Source organism: Sminthopsis crassicaudata, chromosome 3 (assembly GCF_048593235.1).
Source record: "Sminthopsis crassicaudata isolate SCR6 chromosome 3, ASM4859323v1, whole genome shotgun sequence".
Lineage (NCBI taxonomy): Eukaryota > Metazoa > Chordata > Mammalia > Dasyuromorphia > Dasyuridae > Sminthopsis > Sminthopsis crassicaudata.
The window spans coordinates 538,012,519-538,037,412 of NC_133619.1; the positions used below are offsets into that span (position 1 = coordinate 538,012,519).

Below are 24,894 nucleotides of genomic sequence, written 5' to 3' on the forward strand. Positions count from 1 at the left end.
ATGTGCAAAAATGTTTGTGGCAGCCCTTTGTAGTGGCAAGAAACTGGAAGGTGAGTGGATGCCCATCAATTGGAGAATAGCTGAATAAACTGTGGTATATGAATGCTATGGAATATTATTGTTCTGTAAGAAATGACCAACAGGATGATTTCAGAAAAGCCTGGAGAGACTTATAGGAACTGATGCTGAATGAAATGAGTAGAATGAGAAGAACAGTGCACACAGCAACAAGATTATGCAATGATCAATTCTGATGGACTTGGCTCTTTTCCACAATGAGGTAATTCAGGCTAATTCAAATAGACCTGTGATTGAGAGATTGGGAACTATTTTCACCTTCTTTTGTTGTTGTTTGCTTGCTTTTATTTCTTAGTCATTTTTTTTTTCCTTTTTAATATGATTTTTCTCATGTAGCATGATAAGTGTGGAAACATGTTTAGAAGAATTGCTATAACCTATACATGTATATAACCTATACTGTCTAGGGGAAGGGAGTTTTGGGAAGGAAGGGAGCCAAAATTTGGAACACAAGGTTTTGCAGGGGTGAATGTTGAACACTATCTTTGCATATATTTTGAAAATGAAAAGCTATTATTAAATTTTTTAAAAGAAAGTAGTTATTTCTCATATGTGTGTGAGTATATGTATACATATATGTACAAATGTGCACACATATAGATATAGTCATTTACATATAAAGGCAGCTGGGTGGCTCAGAAGATAAGAGTACTGTTGTCAAAAAAGCCTAATCTCAAAATCAATCTGAGACTCTCACTTAGCTGTGTGACTGAGCATGTCACCTATTTATATGTTTCCTCATCTGTAAATTAGGGATAACAATAGCAATGACTTCCCAAGTTATTGTGAGTATACAATGAGATCATAGTTGTAATACACTTTGCAAGTATTAAATTACTATATACATGCTTATTATTATTATTATATGTTTATAACATTATTGTGCTTATAATTATTATAAGACAATACAACTATCTCATTTTTAGCAAAATAGAAAGATGAGTTTTAAGTTATTTTTCCAATAAAGAAGATGAGAAAATTTCTAAGAAGCCACATGCCAGTGATCAATCCCTTCTTGAATAAATAGAATACATTTGTGAGATGACTGCCCAAGATTAGGAGGTGAGTCTGTGGCCACAAAACAGAAAAATAACTGAACTATCTGGTCAAAATAGCAATTGTGGGAACATGCAAAAAGAGGATGACTTCTATGAGTCCATTGCTTCTCCCACCTAAAGCAAGCTTTTTCTTTCATTCTGATCTGGGTAATAGAGGCACACATTTTCAAAGCAATAGTAAGTATCTAAATATCTTCCTTTTCAATGACTCTTCCTGAGTACGTGCAATAAGAACAAATTAGGAGATAGCACTGTGTAATGGAGAGAGTGCTAGCTTTGGAACCATAGTAACGGGATTTAAATCCAAGTTCTATTTTTACTTCTTCTGTGATACTGGGCAAATTATAAACTCTCAGGGCTTCCATTTCCTCATCTGTAAAATCATCAGGATATGAGAAAGAATGACATAAAAAGTCCTTTCTGACTCAAATTTTGTGATCTTCCAAAATAGCCAAACCTTACAAAGAGGCAAGATTTTCTATGCTACTTACCCTGCTGGTACTCTTTGATCTCACCTTACTGATGAAACCGGATTTCTAATAACAAGTATAGGTTTCACTGCAATCTAGTTTAAGGTTCCCAAATTGCATACTATCTACTGAACAGAAATTGCAATGATATTGAAAATAGCAAAAATTGGTGAGAATTACTTGACTAAATGTCTTATTAAGATGTCCAACATTTCTCTGTTTTTTTCTGGTAATTTGTGCACCAACGCATGGACTGCCTCTACTCTGTAGTTTTGGTCATCAGATTCTGGAATAAAAAAGAGTTGATAAAAATCTAAATTATAAATTCACAGAAATGTATATTATTCCTTAACTAAGAAAGTACCCATTAACATGTCACAACCTCAATCAAAAATTAAATACTTAAGCTATTTATATAAATGTATAAGAATTCAGCCAGGAAAATCAATATGCAACCTCTTTTAACTTCAATTCTTATTGGCACTTAAATTCAGAATTTTTGCTATCTTATCCATAGCACTCTAATATACATTGGATTATACTACAGAAGGGGACATTTGTTTGCTAATAAGTTTCAGCCACTAGAATTATTCATTTATTATTGTTAGCAAGCAGTTGGCACACAACTACCATAGTTTGTTCATTTTGATAGATCAGTGTTTTCATAAATGAAGGCACCTTCCATCTCTGCTTTCTTATCTTGTGCAATTTCTCCGCTTGATTTTCTTTAATTCTTTCACAGAGAATTCATCAAGAAGATTCACATTTAGGCCTTCAATTAGTTGTTTTATTATCTTATTGTTAATCTGTTGTCTCTCATTTTTACTATATTTGCCAGCTCAATTTTTTCTGGACATAGATATGTTGAATAGCTCATTAATCTTTTTTTTTTCTATTCTGTTGACATATTTTCTGAAATATGATATTTCTTCTAAGTACTCCTATAACTATAACTCTACAAGTGCTAATGTGTGGATCCATTGTTATTTTTTATTTCTTTAACATTGCTTCTGTTATGTATTCTTTGGCTCACTCGTTTTTTAGAATGTTATTACTTTCTCTCTCTAGATTGGTATCTTTTGTTTATTTCTTTGTTCATTACTATATATATCTTCAGAGTATAAAGAAACATTTAAAATTTTTCTGCCTTTTAAAATGCATTTGTAGCTCTTTTATGCCCTAGAATATGATCAAGTTTTGTAAAGGTACCATAAAATGCTGAGAACTATGTCAGAGATTAGTATATCAGTTCTTTAATATTCTCACTTTTTTAAAGATGATTTTTGAATCACCTTAAGTTCATTAAATCTAATTATGACAACAATCCATTCAGCTCTATGCTTTACTTCTTCTTCTTCTTTTTTTTTTTTTTTTTTTTTTTTGAGGCTGGGGTTAAGTGACTTGCCTAGGGTCACATAGCTAGGAAGTGTTAAGTGTCTGAAACCAGATTTGAACTCGGATCCTCCTGAATTCAAGGCTGGTGCTCTATCCACTACGCCACCTAGCTGCCCCTATGCTTTCCTTCTTAAAAAAGAAAATCTTTTAATGTTAGTTTTGCTAGTTCTGAGAGAGAGATATTAAAGTCTTCTACAATTATGATACATTCTTTCTTTTGCAATTTAATTATCTTTCTTTTAAAGACATTTATGTGAAGCTAGTTGGTGCATATATTAATTATGGTGCATTTAAGCATAATGTAGTTTCTATTTTTTGATGATGAAAATTTTCATTATTATTTTATCTGCAAAGCATAATTGAGAATCTTAATCTTTTCATCTATAGCAAAGAAAATTTTATCCAACTACATATATTTTTTGTATTTGTACTATAAGTTTTTTATGTTTGAAATGTTTCTTTTTTTTAAAGAACAAGTTCTTGAGTTTTGCTTTGTTATCCATACTGCTACGAAATAAGAAGAAAAGGCATAAAATATAAATTTCATGAAAAACTGACTATGATGCTATCTGTATTTCTACATGTGTATATGCATTGCACTTTCCTCAAATTACTACTTTCTGCCAAAAATTCTTTTGACTATTTCCTGATATTTGGATATATAGCATATGTTAGGATGTTAGTATAACAAACACTATGAATCTTAAAAGTCTGATGTATCATATCACACTTTAAAAACATGGTACATTCTAATCCAGTAAAAATGAGACTAGAATACATTTTAGGGAGTGAGAATATCAGTCATTTTTAGTAAATTGCTTGTCTAAAATCCTCATCAAACTGCTTTTGGAAGCTATTTCTTTGGTTCTTTATTTTCCAAGGTGTTAAAATAAATGATTCTAGCTTCTCATAATTCACATAAGATCACTGTCATGAATGATAGCTGCTACTCTTTGTCATACAGTGAAGTGAAGGATTAAATGTTCCTTACTTTACTGTTTGCCCCTTTACCACATAACCCAAATTTACTGTACTATTTTAGTTGCTATTTCCTCTGTCTTTTCCCTTTGTGATGTATGAAAAGTTCAAGCACTTAGTTTCTGGGTAATTAATAATTTTATTAATTATGGTGAGCAAATGACTAATAAAAGGATGGTCATTTAGCTTTTTCTTAGAAAACAAGAGATGAATTATACAAACCTCTCTATGTTTATATGTCCCTTGAAAATGTGGGTATTTGTGATAGGGGACAATCAATTCTGATTGATTAACAATTAATGTGGCAATATACATTATGATGAAAAGTTGACCTAGTCTAATAAGGGGCTGAAGGAATATGATTGATTATTTCACTTTTGCTCCCAGTTCATCCCCAGACTTGGGTAATCTAAACAAAGGAACTTACTCCCCACCCAAGTTTGCCTGAATAAAATACCTAGGGCTAGAATTTATATTAGATTCTTTATACTCTTTAATCAGAACTAAGCTTCTCCAGTTGGGTGAGGTCTTGAACAAGATGAGAAAGCATACTCCAAGGATTTGGGTATTCTAATCTATCAGCAATGCCTTTCAGAAGTTGGCTGAATAACCTACAAAGGGCTGATTTCTGAGTGAAGAAATAGAAAAGGGAAAAATCTTTATTTCAATTAATACTTGCTTATTAAGGTAAAGGTAAGAGAAAAATGATCATTTCTCTCACATTGATCTTTTTAGTTTCTAACATCAAATCTTATTAATGCCTTTTTTGATTATCTTTTATTTAATTCCCTTTAGTAGACTACATCAGTAGCTTGCCTGTTTTTGTTCCTGTATTTTAATTGTATTCTACTTTGGGACAAGAGTGAGGGAAGTGGCATGATATCAAAAATTAGACATTGAATGTTTCACCCGGGCATCTAAATGGGTATGAAGTCTGCCATTTATTAATTGTATGATCAAGAATAAATTTTCTCATCTGTAAAATTAGTGGTCAGACTAAATGATTTTTGAGTCCTCTTTCAGGTCTAGAGCCTATGAACTTTTAAAACTAGACACTCATGAATTAAGAGCCTTTATTTATTCCTCTGTTTTAAAATAAACATCTTTTTAAATTTGTGGATTATGAGATAATTTTTAACTGAAATTACAAACCTTTTCACTAATTTTTAAGAATTTTCTAGCAAGGAACAAAATGTTTTGCAAGGATTCATGCTGAAAACTATCTTTGCCTGTATTTTGAAAAATAAAAAAGCTATTTTTTTTAAAAAAAGAATTTTCTAGTAAGCTGAAAGTAAGAACTCATCTCTTCATTAAAGAATTATTACCATATTTTCATATTTATGGTTTAAAATATGAAAAAAATTCTTATTATCTAATTCAACTCATTCATTTTACAGATGAGGAAACTCAAGACAAAAATGAAACAAACTGGCCAAAGTCACAAGAGTTAGTCTCTGAGTTAGGACTATAACCATGGCCTTTTGAAACCTGGTCCAATATGTTTTCTAACTTTAAAGCATATTAACTGTTTTACTATGGTTAATTACTTAACAGTTTAGAATAAAGTTATGTTAACAGAAGATACTTAATATGCACACATTTAAATAGCTTTTTATTTTTACAAATACATGGAAATAGTTAACATCTGCCTTTGCAAAATCTTGTGTTCCAAATTTTTCTCCCTTCCTTCCACCTACTCTCACCCATAGACATCAAAAAATTAAATATAGGTTAAGCTCTTTTAATGGCTCTTTAAGAAATTTAAATTATATTTTGCCTAAAAGAAAATCTAAAACATAAAAAAGCCTAAAATAACCTAAAAGTGACTATGTAATGATCTTATCCTCTCTCTCTTTCTCTCTCTCTCTCTCTCTCTCTCTCTCTCTCTCTCTCACACACACACACACACACACACACACACACACACACACACACACAGAGTTGTTGAAAGGGTTATCATTTTCTTTGGTACAGGAGTTATCTTCATGGATAAATCATGGACCTCTGAAGAATTTCATAATTTGAAAACATTATTTGTTAATAACTGCTATAAATGACAGTTATTGATGAACTGATCTTGAATGTTTAGATTTAAAACACCACAAGTTCTATATTTCACATAATTTTTTTCAGATGTACTTAGAAACAACAATGAAAAACTTAGCTAACTTATAGTGAGGAATTTGCTGTCACTCTTTCATGTAACAATCTCTTAAACAGATTTTTAAAAGAAAGACATTGTGTATTCATAAGTTATCTCTTGTCACCAATGAAAATAGAGAATGTTATTTCTAAATTATGAAAAGAAAGTCATTGTAGACATAACATTCTATAAGCAAAGAGTAGATACCACTAATGATCAAATTCTGCTAATTAATCAATTGGAAACAACAAGAAGTTCCCTATTTTTCACTTGTTCTCTTTCCCTTCTACATTCCTCTCTTTGTAGAGATTAGGCTACAATATTTGAGTTCCAAAATATTTTTTCACATTAGTTGAATAATTTATTTTTATGACTAATATGGAAATGTTTTGCATAATAGACTGCATTTATGCAACTTAAGTCTGATTTCTTTCCATCTCAGAGAAGTTTGATAGGGGAAGAAGGTAGAGAATTCAGAACTCACCCTTTAAATGAAAATGTTTAAAAGTTTTAAGAAAAGAATTTAATTCCTTGAAAACTGCCAATTGTCATGGTTTTCTCTCTTCCTTGATTGGAATGGAAAGAGAAATCAACCCACTGGATAATAGTGGTTATTGAATTTTATTAGGGTCATTTCACATTTCAATTTTTGTTACACTCAGGGTACAACCCTTTACTCTGGAGGAATGTATCTCCATTTTATAATGGAAATCAATGGAAAAATTATTTCCTTGAGTCTATAACTATAAGCTACTTGAGGAATCAGCCAGTGTAACGTGCTTATTTTACATATTGGCAAACAAAAAATTGAGATGATGATGAAAGTTAGAAAACTCCTTGGTGATTAAGGTAGGGTAAGAACTAGAACCATCCCTTTTCCTAGCGTTATATTAATTCCTTGCTTATTAAGCTTTTTACTGTACTACATTTTGCTAAGAATTTTACTTGAAGTTCAACTTTCTTAAAGTATGCTTATTTCAAGAAGAAGATAAATGTACTATTAAATGATATTAAAAATAATTAACAAAGTTAATTTCTTCAGACATGATAGTGACCATGATGTATTTTCAAGTCTTAAGTTATTTTATGCCATTTATTATTAAAGACACTCAAAGAAATCAACCAAACAATTTCAAATAATTCAGTTCATTAATTAGATGTTTATATGTCACATCTTTTCCCATTAAACCATGGATTAATTAAAACACTAAAGATAATCTGTTAATAGAAGATATTTGAAAATTTCCCCTACTAAAATTTTATTTTTATTCTTTATTATATGGTGGAAATGACAATGGATTTTAGGAGACAATGTTCTGGTAGACAGAAAGGCTTTGAGTTGCAAGTCTGGCTGAGAACTATAAAAATATCATCAATAAAGGATTAGTTTTGAAATTGATTGAGATTTATCAGCAGAAATCTACCTACCAGATAATTAACTTATTTTGGCCATAGGTACTTGTGAAACTATTTACTGAGGTACGGAAATGGTATAATTTTGGTTTCTACAAGGGAGTACACTACATGGATGAAAACATGAATCTCTGAAGTACAGATGAATTTTAAAATTTAAAAATGACAATGAATTGTTAACAACTACTTTAAATGGTTTTTTGACTATGAATGGACTTTAATTTTATATCTTTTTAAAAAGATACTTACTAACGGCAACAATGAAATCCTTGTGCAATTTGTAAGTCATCAGTGGTTCAGTGAGACACCTATTACAGAACAAATGAAACATTTGAAAATGGCAGCCTTTTCCCAATTCCCATATGCTAAATTTTATGTCCTTTGGCTTTTTCAGAATATTATTCCTAAGACACTTCCAAGTCATACATTCTCTTCTTAACCTGAGACCAAGTTCACAATAACAGCAAAGTGGCTAAATAAAAACTTGGCCTATGAGGAAAAAAAAAAAAACAAAAAAAACACTCCTTTTCAAAAAAATAAGAGACCCATAATTAAAAACAAACAACTTGACCTAGTGTTCTATTTTTTAAAAGAGACATAAAATGTTCAAATCACTGACAGTTGAGTCATTTCTCATGTCTTCATGACCCTATTTTGGGCTTTTCTTTACAAAGACACTGGATTGGTTTCTCATTTCCTTCTCTAGCTTATTTTTAGATGAGGAAATGAAAGCAAATAGGGATAGGTGACTTGTCCAGGTGATCCTATTTCTATTATTAGAAATTATTATGTGTCTATTAAGCTATTATGTGTCTGAGGCCAGATTTGAATGCAGTAAAAAAGAATGTTCCTGACTCTAGGGCTGGCTCTCTGGAGTCAGCCACATATTCATCACATTAAGACCTGATTATTACCACACTGTATTATTTTTCATGTCTATTTCCTGATTTTTACACAACCTGAAAACACCCTGGTTCAGTCTTTCATTTATTATGTGTTACTTGAACAACTGCAAAAGTTTCTTAACTGGTTTTCCTGCTTCTTTAAGCTATCTTTCACATAGCTACCAAAACTGACTTTTAATGCAGGCCTCTATGATGTCATTCTTCCAGCTTAAAAAACCCTTAGTGCTTCACTATAGCTTATGAAGTAAAGCATACACTCCCTACCCATGTATTTAAGGATTTCTACAATCAAATTTTAAATCACTCCTTCTGTTCTTCTTTTAGACTATTTCCTTTATAGACTATGTATTCTAGCCAATTCGTATTATTTTCCACATTTTAAAAATGCCGGTTCCCATGCTTCCTCATTTTTATTAGCCTGCTGAAGTTCTCTCAATTCAGGGGTGACTTATTCCCAGATGAAAACTAGTTCTCCCTTCTTAATTTCCCTTAGAATTTCTGAATCTCTCCTTTGTACTACCACATTTTGAATTGCAGTTGTTTGTACTTATTAGGTGTGCTCATCCAAATTATATTTTAGACTTGCTAAAAGCAAATTTTATGCCTTAGTTAATCTTTTTATTTCCAACATCTATCTCGGGGATTAATAATAATTTTTTAAATTGAATTGAATTATAACTACCAAATTACTACAACACAAGAATCTATCAAATTTATTTATACTACTTTGAAAATAAACTAATGAATTTATAAAACTTTATACATTACTCTTTAGAGATGTATTTTTTAAAGGACAAAGAATGACTTTTTAAATTAAAAAAAATTTAAATTGCTACCAAAGACTGGAATTAAAAGCAGCAAGTTTTATGATGGAAAAAGTTCTACTTTCAAAGTGTAGCATGCCCATATTGGGGCCTTCTAAAACATTAGTCTTAAAACTAATCTACATTTTTACAAGAATAAAGGCTACCAAAATCTTCCCATTTGTTCCAGTGATTCAATGAAGTTAAAATTAAAAAAATGTAAGTCAAGATCATTAATCAAGTTCAGTACTTTCTGACCCCTGTGAAATATTGTGATAACTTTGAAAGGCTATGGGGAACAAAATTGAAAAAAAAAAGTCTAAGTAGTGAATCTTACCTGAGGTAGTTTTTTAATCCACTTGTTATAGTTTTATTATCCCACAGCTCAATATCAATATCAATATCAGGAGGAGACTTAGGAGCTAGAAAAAAATAAGAGGTTTAAAATAGGTCATTCAAAAAACCAATCAAACTAGTAAGATGTGATCTAGTGAGAATAAGATATTGAGTGCTCAGAATACCACTGGAGCTAAACTCAGAATTCTGATTAATATATTTTGGTGATGATACCTGAAACAATTCATTGATTTGATTTTCCAGAAGAGCATAGTCCCAATAGCTTTCTTATTAGTGAGGTAGTGGAGATAAAGGAGTAAATAGAAAGCTTCCAGTGCCTGTTTCTGTGGCACTGTCTGTACTTGGAGAGGCAGAGGATGACCCTCCCTAATAGGAGAGAGACAAAAATCTTAGTAGAGGAAGTAGAGGAAGAGGTAAATAGTTGGGTTATTCTGGGCATCTGAGAAAGATAAAAGGAGGTCCTGAAGAACCAGCAATGCCGGAGCTACTTCCCCTGTGGATGCTATTACCATCAAAATTAGGAATTGAACTAGATAGAAGCTACAGAGTTCAGACTCTTCTTCTGAGCATGTGCTGAAAAGCTTAGCTCTGTTTCTTTAAAGTATATATTTTACCCTTCTGTTAACCAAATCTCTAAGATAAATTTGTGATGATGCCAAAGCATTACTGGTCTGTATATATATTCACTAAGGAGTTCTTGAGGGAGTTAAAGGAGTCAAGGGAGAAATAGAGGGAGTTGAGAAATTCTCTTTGGGCTTGAAGTCAAAGAAATTTTATTGAATAGTATCATAACTTGTAGATTCTCCAAAGAAAGAGCTAAGCTATTTTGTTAGGGGAAAAATGTCTGCTAAATACCGAATTCTGCAGAACTCAGTGGATGGTTCAGGGAAAATCCTTGCTCCACTCACTCCCCCCCCCCAACTTCATCCCCCCAATCCTAGTCTCCTGAAGAGAGAAGCTGGGAAAGAAGGCAAGGGAAGCAGCCAAGAGGAAATTGTTAGCATTCCAGATAAACCAAACAACTCCAACTTATTGTAAAGCTTTGATGACCAGTCTTCCCTTCTATACTCAGAAGTTTTTAGCTATTTTTTGAGTCATGGTTCCCCTTAGGAGTCTGGTGAAGTAAATAGATCCCTTCTCAGAATAATGTTTGTAAATGAATAAAATAGAATTACACAGGAAATATAATGAAATATAGCTATCAACTATATGCATACATATACATATACACACATATATTTAAAATACAAGTTCACTGACCCAAGTACTGGGGGTGAAAGAGCTTTAGGAGAATAAGTATAATTTGTAAACTCCTAAATCAGAGAATTTAAGTTAGTCTGTGATGCTTGCTCCCTGAGCACTAATAAGCCTATGGCTATAACTAGAGTCTGAGGAAAAAGTCTGAATAATCAGGAGCAATTGCTTCCTTCTAAATCCATATTGTGGAGGTCTCTGAATGTCTAAATAGATTAATTATTAAGACTGAGTGCAAGATAAACTTTATAACTGCTAGATAGCACAGTAAATACAGTGCTAAGCCAGGAATCAGAAAAATCTGTATTCAAATCTAGTCTCAGATACTGTGTGACACTGCATAAGTCACTTAACCTCTGTTTACCTCTGTTTACTTGACCATAACATGGATTCAGTAATAATAGGACCTGTCTCCCAGGATTTTTACTAAAGTCAAGTGAGATAATTTTTATAAAATGCTTAGCACAGTGGTTGACACACTAGGTGCTACATAAATGCCAGCTATTATTATATGATATTTATACAGTATTTTACAGTTACAAAGGAATCATGCAATATCTTTTTTTGAGCCTCATAATAGCCCTGTGCTTTAGGTAGTATAAGGATTAATTTTTTTCCTTTGACATCTGAGGAAAAAAGATGAAGTAAAGTGACCTGGTAGAGATTATACAAACAATAGGACAAGGATTCCAAACTAGACCTAATAGAATGTAAGCTCCTTAAAGGCAGGAACTGCTTCATTTTAAAATCCCTATCCTTCTTGCTTAGAACCTGGAATTCAACAAATGTTTAGAAACTGCTTAAGTTATTGTTCTTAGACCCCAAATCCTATATTCTTTGGCTATGCCAGGCTGTCCAATTGTACAACTGATTACACCATATGGCCAAATTCAATTCATCCAAGATGTATGAGGCAATGTGGTAGGTGCTGGGAATAAAGAGATTTAAAAATGCTAATCCTTACATTCAAAGAGTACACATTCATTTGGGGGAGAAGAAAAAATAGACAACAAATAGAAATATAAGTATTACTTTACATACAGTGTGTGGGCAAAAGAAGGGTCTAGACAAATAGCTTCAATAAAACTTGAAGAGACATATAGAACTTTCACTTGAGGTGATTATAACAATACTATGAACATCATTTTAAAATCTTACCCAAGGACACAAAGAATTTCAATTTGTACTGATCACAGGGGGAAAAAAAGGTCTCTAGAAGTCTCTAGCTAATAGAAACCTTGTATGAGGAGCTTCTTTTCCTTGTATATAGTCCAAAAAAGAATCCTCATTAAGTAACTAATTTAATTTCCTACTTACAAAATGTAGTGTTCATGAGCTTCTGAACCTTGGAGTTCACACCTCCTATTCGGTAAAGCCCTAAAATGGTGATACCTAAGGAGAAGATTCACAGGAAAAGCATATGAAACAGGCTGCAAGGACACAATGCCGCCTAGACATGCCTATCCACAATTTCAAAGCTACTTATCTACTTCCGAAACTTGACAAATTTATCCCTGAAACTTTTTTGGCCTCCATTACTCATATTAGATAACATTTTAAGAGTGGATTTGAAAATTTTCAAGTGTTCCCATTTTCATTTGTTTAAACTTCATCTAGAACATGCACAGAGGCAAATCCTTCAGTTGAAGAAGTTGTTATTTTCTATAAATTACTCAGCTTAATAGAAAAATGTGAGTTTAAATTTTTGTATGAATGGGAAGAATAAATGAGAATTTGGAAAGTTCTGTTATTTTCACCAACATTTCCTAAGCACTGATCTGAAAGCAAGCAATGTATATATGTAACTAAGAACAACTGGAACCAAGGGGCCCCCCACTTGTCTGTCAAAAGTCTTACCATTTAACTTAACATTAAAATGTTCATACATTAAATATTAATTTATAATAATGTAAAATATAGTTAATATTTAAAATATTAAAATTAAATACTTAAATATTAAATTATTAAAACTAGATAACTGATCCAGGACTTCCCAATTTTGGAAACAACCAAGAAAAATTACTAAGCACTTATTATGTATATGGCAGGGCAATAAGTCATTAAGTAAAATAAAAAGTATGACTTTAAGAGTTTATTTTTATTGAGACACGTTTTCAGAAACAAAGTTAAAATATAGCTCATAAATGAGGGATTTAAGCTTTTCAGTGGATGGGACTAGAAAATATGACTGAAGTTGTAGGATTTTAAAATTAAAGGGAATCATGAAATTACAAAATTTATGGAATCACAAAATGAGAATTGAAAGGGACATAAGAAATGACCCAATATAAGGGAATCATTTCTCATGGATGAGAAAACTGATGCTCAGAGGTTATGGAACACATAAAAATAGAAAGGAGTAAAGTCAGCATTGGAACTAGGTCCTCTGAGTAATCAGAGATCTTTCTACTATCCCATGTACTTCTGCTCCCAGTTCACACAGATGAAACTACTGTCTTTATTTATAAATATATCCTAAATTTCTAAATGCATTAAGATATATCATACCTGACATATTAATAAATATTTATTAAGTATCTGCTTCTGTCTCTCTCCTTGTTAATCTAATGTTAAGCTTATCTGTTAAGATTCCTGAAATAGCTTCTATGTATAAATATCAAAAACAACATGAAAAAAAATAATTCATGTCTCATTTACCTCTAGTCTCCACAGCTTGAATACACTTCCTCACAAAGTTGAATCCAGCTTCATTTAAGTACACTGCAAATAAAAGAAAAATCAAGTGCTTAATGTTTATAGTGAACCTATACCTCTTCAACACAACAATTTCTGCTATATCTGTCCTTGAACACACAACAAATAAGAAAGTTCTTGGGTTTTAATGTTTGTCAACATGATGGGTAATTATTATTTTTAAAAGGAATAGATAAGCGAGCAGGAGAGAAAAACAATATATGCACTGAATTTTATATGAATCTGCTTTGGTAAACATTGAAATTTAATAGAGAGAGCCCCATATCTGCAATTACATAGGTCTGGCTCAATGCAACTTATATAAAACTTACTAAATTTTTATTGCTTTTTTTAACCTTTTAAATTTATTTTTACCTATTTTTTTTATCTTTTATAAAAACACTTAAAAAAAATAAACTTGGCATGGCATGCCAACAAACAGAATCATTTCATATACACTCCACTCCTTAGAAAATAGCATCATATATGAAATCATAAATCTACATTATGTATAAATTATATTTTAAAGTAAACATTCCATTTAACATGTGAGTAGCAACAATGCCATACTTGTCTGTCTCCTTCTATAAATGTCTCTTTTCTCTCTTCTGGGAATTTTTAAACATTTCACTAATGCTCTTTTCTTTCTTATTTTTGATACTATTATCTTTAGCCTTTGTTCCTATTACTCTCCCTCTTCACCAAAGCCCTGCTATGTAACAAATAGTCAAAGAAAACTAACCTATATATTAGTTACGTCTGAAAATGTGGCCTTATTGTAACCTTCTAACTCAGCATCTCTTTGCCAAAAGGTGGAAGTATGTTTTATCATCAGTCTTCTAGAATCATACCAAGTCACTGTATTGATCTTTTTGATTTTCATTAAGAATGCAATTTGCTGAAAGCTTTGGCCATATGACCCAGGACTTGCTTTCTTTATTGCACGTTGGCTTTTCAATACTTTTAGGTTAATACAATTTCTTATTGAAAGTTTAAAGGGAAAAACTATCATGGAACCAAGAAAAAGTTCGTCAGCTTCAATATCCCCATATTATAGATGAGAAAACTAAACTGAACCGAGCACCACTGCAATGAAATGAGTAATCTAAGGTCATATATCCAGTTTATGGCATAAATTGCTGTCTAGTGGTCTTTCCAGTGCACCATATTGCCTACTTCTTTTCTCTGATTATTGCCTCCAATTTCTTCCTTCCACATTATGTACTCGTTATTAAACTGAGATTTCTAAAACACAAATCAGTCCATGCTAGTCTCTCATGCTACAATATCTCTCTGGCCTCTAGATAAAACACAAATGTTTGGCAATTTAAAGTCCTTCACAGTCTCACTGAAACCTATTCTTGCAAGCTGAATGAACATTACTTCTGCCCTCTTAGTCTATATTTCAGTTAAGATGGACTTCCGAGTCAAGGCAGACTACTTTCAATTCAGCATTTCAATGTCAAGTTCTGTGCCTTTGCATTAAGTTGTCCTACATGTCTGCAATGCATGTTATTTCTGTTCCTAGCATTCTTAGATCATTTCTAGGTTCAACTAAACATCACCTTCTAAATAAAATATTTTATGATTTCTACAGGCCATCAGTCCCTACTCCTATCCCTGAAAATTACTTTGTATTTACTTATTTGTATATACAGACACATAGGTCTAGAGTTGAAGGAATGTTCAGAGGCTACCTAGTCTAATTTCCTTACTTTATAGCTGAGGAAACTGAGATCCAATAGATTAAGTGTTTGCTCCAGGTCACAAAGGTAGTAAGCACTGGAACCCAGGTGCCATGAATCAAGTCAATGTTCCTTTCCTTTTACTATATACTATCTTTTGTTGATCTTCCCCATTCTTATATAAGCTCCTTGAAAGCAGGAATTGCTTTATTTCTATATATTTTTTTTAAATTCCCAGAGTCTATCAGTGCCTAGAACATCATGGATTCTTAATAAATACTTATTACATTAATGTACTTTTCTAAAAACATTTTAGATTTAAATAACTGTGCTAGAAATCACATGAAAATATTTTTAAAACTTCTATACATTTTTACACCTTAGGTGTTAAAATAAGAAAACATCCAAATAATTAAAGCTTTATAGTATGCATACACACACATACACATATAGGAATATAATGTAATTCTTCATATTACAGGAAGATTATAAAGATGTAGATATATTTATCACAATGGAAATTTTTACTACATTTCCTAACAACATTGTAAAGAGTGGTTGATCTGTTATAAGAGGGATGAATCAAAGCTTCTGCAATTACAGCTCTAAGTACACTTGATTGCTACCATCATCTTATAAATCAGGTCATTTGAGTTCTAGTACCATAGCCATCACAGTGAATTCATAGGGTAGAAATATGAATTCCCCAGATGCAAAGAAGACCTTAGTTCCTCTTCTAAGCAATCTTCTCTGACAGGGTTTGTACAAAGAAAGGAAAATATGAGAGCTGATTACCATGACCTTTATATGGAAAATTCCAGAGTGATATTTATTCTTTTCCTCTACCCAAAAGTTACTTTATAGCTTTATATGAACTCAATCATTTTGCCTAAGAATTAGACTCTTAATCCCGGTCTCGGGTTGACACAGTCTTAGCCAATTAAATTAAATTAAATTAAATTAATTATTAAATTTATTTTAAATTAATTTAAAGTAAAGTAAAATGAATGCTAATAAGAAGCCCTTAATATATAATAATTTTAATGTACATAACTTCTTAGGAAGTGCATAGGTAAGGGGTGGAGCCAAGATAACAGAGAGAAGTCAGGACATTACCTGAGCTCTCCCCAGTTTCCCTCAGAATCAATGCTGGATTAAGTCTCTGAATGGACTTTGGAATGACAAAACCCAGAAACATTCTAAGTATAATGATTTTTCAGCTTAAGATATTCTTCTTGGAAGGACTTCAGGAAAGGTATGTCTCAATTGAGCAGGAGGAAACATGGGCCAGTGCAGAGATAGTGCAGGGAAGCTTGGTGCATGGAAACTAGAGGAAAGCTCTTAGCCAAAGTACAGCAGTATTGGCTACTTTGTCCTAGTCAGTGGATTAGCAGGCTGGTTGTGAGACCTTTCAATGCAACCATTGAAGGAAAACTGTGAAACACCCCCCCCCCAATCCCAGCATAAAAGTCAGGGTTTTGCCTGGCCAACCCAATCCAGTGGGAAAGTCCTAGTACTGGCAAAAGTCAGTGAGGGGTCCTGTCCCCTTGCAAAAGAAGCTTAGGACAATCTCCTCTGTGCCTAACAGGAGAGCTCAAATTTAAAAATGAGCAAAAAAGCAAAAAGAGCACTGACTAGAGAAAGCTAGCAAAGACAAGGAAGATCAGAACACAAATCCAGAATAGCTCAGCAATGGTAAAATGCCTACAGGTAAAGTGTCAAAGTGGAATATGAACTGGTCCTCAAGCTCCAAAGGCTCTTTTGCAAGAGCTCAAAAAGGATCTTAAAATACAGAAATAAGAAAAATAGGGAAAAGAAATGAAAGCTATGTAGGAGAAATTGTGAAAGTTGCTTTTTTTTTTGGGGGGGGAGGAGGGAAGCCAACAGCTTGGAAAAGAAACCACAGAAATTGTATGAAGAAAACAACTCCTTAAAAAGTAAATTTGGTGAAAAGGAGGTTGACAGGTAGAAGGGTCTCTCTCTCTCTCTCTCTTTCTCTCTTTCTCTCTCTCTCTCTCTCTCTCTCTCTCTCTCTCTCTCTCTCTCTCTCTCTCACACACACACACACACACACACACACACACACACACAAGACCTCTGAAATTTGGAGGTGAAATAAATTTGAGATTCTTAATAAAAAGAAGGTAGATACTCTGAGAAGAAAGAAGCTACTTATATTTCAAATAATGAAGATTTAGATATGAATATTCCCCCTAAGGACTTACTTAAGCTACATCCCATAAATTGAAAGATATATGCCTAATTATTGTCACTTTTAGTAATCTATTATGGCTATGATTTTTTGTTACTTAGATTACTGCAAGTTGAACACAAAGAGGTCTCTTCCAGTGATGAAATTCTGTAATTTTGTAACCCACTGATTTTTAAAAATAAAACTCCAGAAATTAGAAATAGAAAAAAAAATAAGTAAAACTTAGCACTTCCAAGAAAAATAAGGCAAATATCAAATGAAAAGAATATCCATTTGTTGATGAAGGGCATTCCGAAATATTCAATTATCCAAAGATTATGAATCAGTGTGAATTTTATCAATAAGTTAATATCAAAATGTATTTGAACAATTTTATCTAAATTATCATAATTACTTTGTGAATAAATCAACTTTTAAACCCTTCTAAGAATCAGGAATCCTATTAGCAACTAATAAAATACTATGTATAAAAAGGCAAAAAAAGTAGGAAATAACTTAAATGAGAAAGTTTTTAAGAGTGTAGAATTTACTAAAGGATTCGATAGTTCTGTTTGTCAGTCTTTCTCTTATCAGACCATGCTTTGAATAGTATGATCAGTTCTGGGTACCACATTTCAGAAAGGTCACTGATAAGCAGGTTATGTTCAATCAAAATGGTTAAAGGGTTGGAAATTAAGCTATGAAATCTTATGACAACTGGTTGAAGGAAATGGGCAAATTAAAATGGAAAAGGAAAAAAAAACACATGAAAATGATGACAGAAATTTTCACATGGAAATTTGTTTTATTTGGGTGAAAAAAAAAGGCAAAACTAGGACCAGTGTGTTTAGATTACAAAATTAGGCTTGATAAAAAGAAAATTTTCTAAGAACTGAGCTAATTCAAAAATGAAGGTATGCCTCAGGAAGTAATGGGAATCTCACCAGAAGTGTTAAAATAAACGCAGGATAATCACTTATTAGGTAAATTGTAGAGATTATTATCAGACACTGAATTAGTTGACCTCCAAGTTTCCTTTCCAAATTTGAGATCCTATGACCAGAACAACAAAAACTTGAAGTTTAGGCCTGCCAAAGGAAGGAAGCTCATTCCAATAATGAAATCATCTAGTATTTAATGTTGTAAGTCAATGCCTATTGAGTTTTGGTTTTAGGGGGAGTCTAAGGGGAGAGAACTCCATAAAGTTCAATTCTGATGCCTCATTGTAGAATAGAGATGAATCTGACTTCTTGAAGGCTATGCCAGTGGATTGGGAAGATTCTGTCATGTTGGAATAGATTTACAAACGAAGTCTGGCACTACTTTCTGAGGATCGGTATCCAAGGACCCAAGGCCATTCAGTGGTCAATTTTTCAGTAATTTTTGAAACAAATAAAAAATGTACTTAGCCTTAAAGGGTCCCCCTTCTTTGCTATAGGGAAGGTGACAGAGTGTTATAAAGAGAATAAAAGTTACCAAAAATATTATAGATTTTAGGTAATTTCCCATTTCAAATGTAGGTACTTATTAGTACTCCCAATGTGATGGGCTGCTAGGTGATACAATGCTGCAATCAGCAAGAATCACCTTCCTAAGTTAAAATTCTTCATCAGTCATTTCCTAGACACGTGACTCTTTAATGTGAGCTCCTAGCTCAATGACCAGCAATGCTAATTACACTACTAGAAGAATTTAATCATATTCATAATTGCTAAACCAAAAGACAAGAAGATGAAACCAAAAGACAGAAGGAAATTGCAGTTAATATACTAGCTCATAATTTCTTCTTCAAAAAGCAAACTTAATTAATTAATCACTTAGCATGTATTAATGGGTAACTGGATGACACAATGAATAAGCTCTTAAGTTCCAATCTGGTTCCAGACACTAACTGTATGACTCTACCTCAGTCTCCCCACCTGGAAAATGAGCTGAAAAGGAAATGGCTAATCACTTCAGTATCTTTGCCAAGAAAATTCCAAATTCGATCATAAAGAATAGGATATGACTAAAAATGATTGCATAACAACAACAAAAACAATACAAGATGCTTTCAGGAGAACAGGTAATATAGCTGGACAGGTGGCACTGAGAATCAGGAAGCATCTCTTGTAGAAGGAAGACATAAAAGATGATTTGTTAAACAAGCAATTATAATAATTCAGATAGTTAAGGTTAGTTATGATGAAGATTAGGGATTCTAAGAGGCAGAGGTAAGTAGATGATTTTTATCATGCATCCAAAGGCAAGAGGAAAATCACTTCATGGAGCATTTGGTCATTTCATTTCGCAGTGCTTATGATAAATATTTACAAAATAACCATCAGGAAAATTATTGAAGCTTATACACTACCATCTTTTACAAAAGATGAAGACCTTGGAGGATTCTATGGAGATGAGATTACTGTGCAAAGTAACATAAAATACTCTGTGTTTTCAATGTAAAAATATGAATAGATGAACATAGTGAAAAAATGTTAGGACATACAGAACTGAAAATAAGAATTGAAAATAGTCCCAATCTGTAGATCACATGGATCTTGAATATCATACATAAATCTATGTATCATAAATGTTCTTTAAAACAGAATAGAAAGGTGTTGAATATGGCAAGCCAAAATAACATTACAAAAGATGAAAATTATTATATTTCATTGAGAATAACTCATTTTTGTTGGATAGTCATTGCTGAATCAGCTCTCTCATTCATAAAAAAGTAAAAAAAATAAATAAATAAAAATAAGGAAAATAGCCTGTAATTAAAACAAGTCTTTAATGATCTGTTGAACAAGCTACTGATGGTAAAAAATAAAATAAAATAAAATAAATGGGGGTAATGGGAAGACTTGACATAGATAGTAATTACAAAATAAAAGAAATATTGTCATACCACCAAAAGAACTGAAAAAGTTACCTAGTCAATTAATATAGGATCTATTTGCCAAGCAGAAAAATATAGCAATCAAGGACATGACCAGTTTAAAATATAGATTTATTTATAAAATCTTATAGAGAATAAATAATATTACCTATGAAAAACAGTTGGAAACAATGTATGATAAATTCAATTTAAAGAAATTTTATCAAAAAATTCAACTAAGCAAAGTTAGATAATTATATTTAAGGAAAAACTTGAAGGAGAGCAATAAGTGAATAGAAGAGGCAAAGGAGCTGCAAAAATTAATTTATTTCTTTAAAAGTTGCACCATTAAGGGAAGCTGAGCCAATACAATTGGGCTCTTACTGTTCCAGACCTGGACATACATATAGAAGAAGTAGAAGAGACATTAAATAGAACAAAGATGGGGAAAAAAACCCAGCTAGATTAGATGAAGCATAGATGCATATACATATATATATATATATATATATATATATATATATATATATATATATATATATATATATATATATATATATATATATATACATATAAGATATCCATGTAAGAAGTGACATAAATATGAGGATGCTGAAGGATTGGTCCATCTGAAGGAAGGGAAAGTGGAACAAATGAGTATGGGAGGAAGAAAAGGAGAGTAAGAAGGAACATTTTATTAAAAAATCATACACACACACACAGACCTCATAAGGAAATTATTGATGAGGTATTAGTATGGGACAGGCAGGCTTTCAACTATATCTTTAGTGTTATACAGTTCACAAACTGATATAGAGATTTCATTGTTCTTATTGTTAGTTGACTATAAAAAAGTTTTGATTTATTAAATTTCTCCATCAATTAACAAGAATTTATTAAGCATCTACTACTCATCATATTGGGTTGATGGCCTCAAGAAGCTTAAATTGAATTGAAAGAGCCATCAACAAGGTGACCTGTATATATCACAATTTTTCAATTAGATACAATAACAGAGATAGCTTTGTCTACATTAATATAATGTGAGGTCATTAATAGCAATCAATATCATGTGAGGTACAAAAAAAGGAGAAGAATGTTTTCCTAATTATTTCAAATGCATCATAGAAGAAATCTGGAACAGAATATAACTTGAGATATTCCCTATGAACAATGAGTTCCTCTTGAATGTTCTGTTGACAGAAAATATTAAACTTATTGCATTATGTTTTAGAAATCTTCAGTTTCTTGGACAAGATCCAGAATTACTTAGAAGTAGGGCCAATTGTTTATGCATAAAAAAATGTGAATAAAGAAAATCTTTTGGGGGGCAGCTAGTGGATAGAGCACCAGCCTTGAAGACAGTAGGACCTAAGTTCAAATCTGACCTCAGACACTTAACGCTTCCTATGTGACACTGGGCAAGTTACTTAACTCCAATTGCCTCAGGAAAAAAAAAATGTCTATTGACAAGAAGTTAGTTAGATGGACAAATCACAGAGTTTATTCAGTATATAGCTCTTGGACAGAAAATACAAGCGAAAAAACTGAATTTAGAATTAAACAGACTTAGTAGAAAGGGATGGATTGTCTATGGAAAATTTCAAAGTTTATTCAATGGCTCTAAACTTCTATCAAAGCCTCCATGATACATCTTTTTGTATCAATTTTCTACGGAGTGTTGTTAAATAGCTACAAGTCATACAACACTACAATCTCCAATGAATTAAAAAAGAATAGCACATCATTTTCAGAATCATATTGGTTTGTTACAAGAGAGTCCTAATAAAGGTGAGGAAATGACAGAGATGAAAAAAATATAAGAACAAACTAATATATCAAAAATAAAGAACAAGAAAAAAGCGGAGTGAAAGGTAACCATGAAGAAATGTTATGATGGAAAAAGATGGCTAGTTACAGAGCATGGCTTAATCAATGAAAGACTCATGTGCTCTAATGTTGTATACTTACTATGCCAAAAGAAATAAAGAAAGTTCCCAAATACACTAGGTAGGTCACCTGTAATAATGGTTGCATCATCTTTGGCAAATGGATAAGAATATGAAATGATGGGAAGGCATGGATAGGTTTGAATCTTTTCCTGAAGGAAAATCAACATCAAGGATATCACAGATTCATCTGAAAGTTTGAGTTTAAAACTGTAGTATATCACTGTGATGAAATATTATTGTACTATAAGAAACAAGCAAAATGTTCTCATAAAACCTGGAAAGACTCATATGAACTGATGCAGAATGAAAGTGAACCAAAGCAGAATACTGTATATAATAATATCAATATTTTAAGGATGATCACTGTGAAAGATTTTGCCATTCTGATTAAGATAGTGGTGCAAGACAATTTCAAAGGACCCATAATGAAAAATTCTAAATGCCTCTAGAGAGAAAGCTGATGAAAAATGAATGAATGCAAATTGAAATATACTTTTTTTTTCATTTTCTTTTTGTCTGTTTTCTTTCACAACATAAATATTAAGGAAATATGTTTTGCATGACTTCATAGGTATAATCAATAATAAAATAACATTCTCAAGGAAAGAATGGGATGAGAAGGAGGGAAAGAATTTGGAACTCAATTTTTAAAAAAAATGTTAATTTTTTACATGTAATTGGGAAATAGTGACATAGATAAAAATATATTTTAACAAGAGTTTAAATCTAAGGAGATGGGACAGGAAAAGTAAGTGACAATTCTATGTGCCAAATCTATAACATTTTAACATTATGGGACTTCATATAAGTTTATCTTAATTTCTAATTGTTTTTTTTCTGTTTTAATTATTTAAAATTTTTGATTCAAAATTTTAAATTGCATTTTTAAATCTTCTTAGGAAAAAAAAGCTTTTAAAAATATTCCTAGTTTAAAACATTTTAAAACACCTTAAGTGTATCTAGGGTGGAAGTCACTTTTAAATGACAAATATCACCATGAAATGCCAATATTAATATTTGAGTATTTTTCCAATTTTTATTATCATTATGAAATCCAACATCATAGGACTATATGTATCATAATAGGGGCATTAGATGCTATGGAGTTTAGTCCTTTTGCTGTATAGATAGATAGTTGAAGCCCAAGAAAATGAAGTGAGTTATACTAAGTCATGAAAGTATAAGCAGAGATTACTTGACTCAAAAGTCAGTTCTCTTTCTACCATATTCTACTATATCACTAAAATTTTTCTTTCTTCTTCTAGGATCCTTCCCAGAACAATTCAGTCTTTGATTTTTTTTCCCTTTGTACTCCTATAACATTATACAATTCATTTTGGTACATTATTATCTAGGTATTTCTAAAATTTAACTGTCATATGAGAATCCAGTGGTATGTTGGCTGAATATTAAATTTTCAATGTGAAAATTTATACCCTGGAAACTAGTAAATGCAACAATTCAAGATTTGATTCATTATTTTCCTGAATTTAAGAGATATAGAAAATGTTAATACATCAGACTAAACTTATGTATCTTATACACATATCCCCCAAACTGGTTCTTAAAACATTTACCACAACATTCCTACACAAAATATATCTAATAGTGAGATTATGAGAAATATCTAAGCAGTAACTATTGATTTTTTTATGTTTGCCTCAAAAGCATTAACATAATGTTGTGAACTTAGGTGCCTGATATTTTTTTTAATTGAATGAACATGATTGATGCTTTAGATTTAGAAAGAGCTAATAGTTCTTTTCTGTTTCCCTGCAATCAGAATGGACCAAAGAGGGTACCCTAAGATGTCACAATTAATCAACAGCTTTTCTAGACTGAATTAGTACTGCAAGTTCCAAACTGTGTGCTCCTGAGGTCATGTTGTTTCAGCTTTTCAACAGGAAAAAAATAGATTTGATAAAAGAAGTGGAAAATAAATAAAAACCTATCACTTTTAATTTTTTGTTTGTCTTTCAAAAAACAAGCTACTATTAGAGAAACAAAAGAGCCAAGTTTCAGGACAAACAACAGAATAATTTCTCTCTAAAACACATATGTTTCAGAAAAAAACTTATGGCAAGGTTAATAAGGTTCTAAGTGGTTTGTGAAACAACACATTAACTATGTCATTTGATAGAGATGTTTTTCTCATACTGCTATCGCAATAAAAGCATATGGTGTACTAAGTAAAAAAGATGAAATTTCAAAAACATACTATATATTCTTTAATGGTTCACAATTTTTATTCTTAGCTCCTTGATATTAGCACCTGTAATGTAACATTGCAGATAATTCTTGGTAATCTTTGGAAGTGGAAGGATATATGCATTTAGTGTCTTTAAATAGTACATGTAATCAAACAGGGTTTTAAGATTCACTTGAGCCCTATATAGCTACAAAGGACCACAAGGCCTAATGTCAGGAAGACCAGAGTTCAAATCCAGCAAAGTAGGTAATAGTTGAGTGATCTTGGGTTTGTCATTTAAACTTTGTATACTTCTGTTTCTTCAACTGCAAAATGAGGCTGATAACAGTACCTGTTGCCCACAGTTATTGAGGATCAAAAATATAATATTTATAAAGCTCCTTGTGCAGTGTCTAGCACATAGTAAGTACTATATTCAGCTATTATATTTATTACAGCAGAATACAAAC

General features: G+C 31.9%; 1 protein-coding gene across 1 annotated transcript in view; it reads right to left on the bottom strand.

Annotated features, from left to right (window-relative positions):
* ARHGAP42 (Rho GTPase activating protein 42) overlaps positions 1 to 24,894 on the bottom strand; it is a 369,352-nt gene that overhangs the window by 42,988 nt on the left and 301,470 nt on the right. The window contains exons 13-17 of the mRNA XM_074304443.1: positions 13,513 to 13,575; positions 12,172 to 12,246; positions 9,581 to 9,665; positions 7,785 to 7,843; positions 1,787 to 1,892 (exon numbers count right to left, since the gene is read on the bottom strand). Of these exons, the coding sequence (XP_074160544.1) occupies positions 1,787 to 1,892; positions 7,785 to 7,843; positions 9,581 to 9,665; positions 12,172 to 12,246; positions 13,513 to 13,575 (388 nt within the window). The remainder of the gene's footprint in view (positions 1 to 1,786; positions 1,893 to 7,784; positions 7,844 to 9,580; positions 9,666 to 12,171; positions 12,247 to 13,512; positions 13,576 to 24,894) is intronic.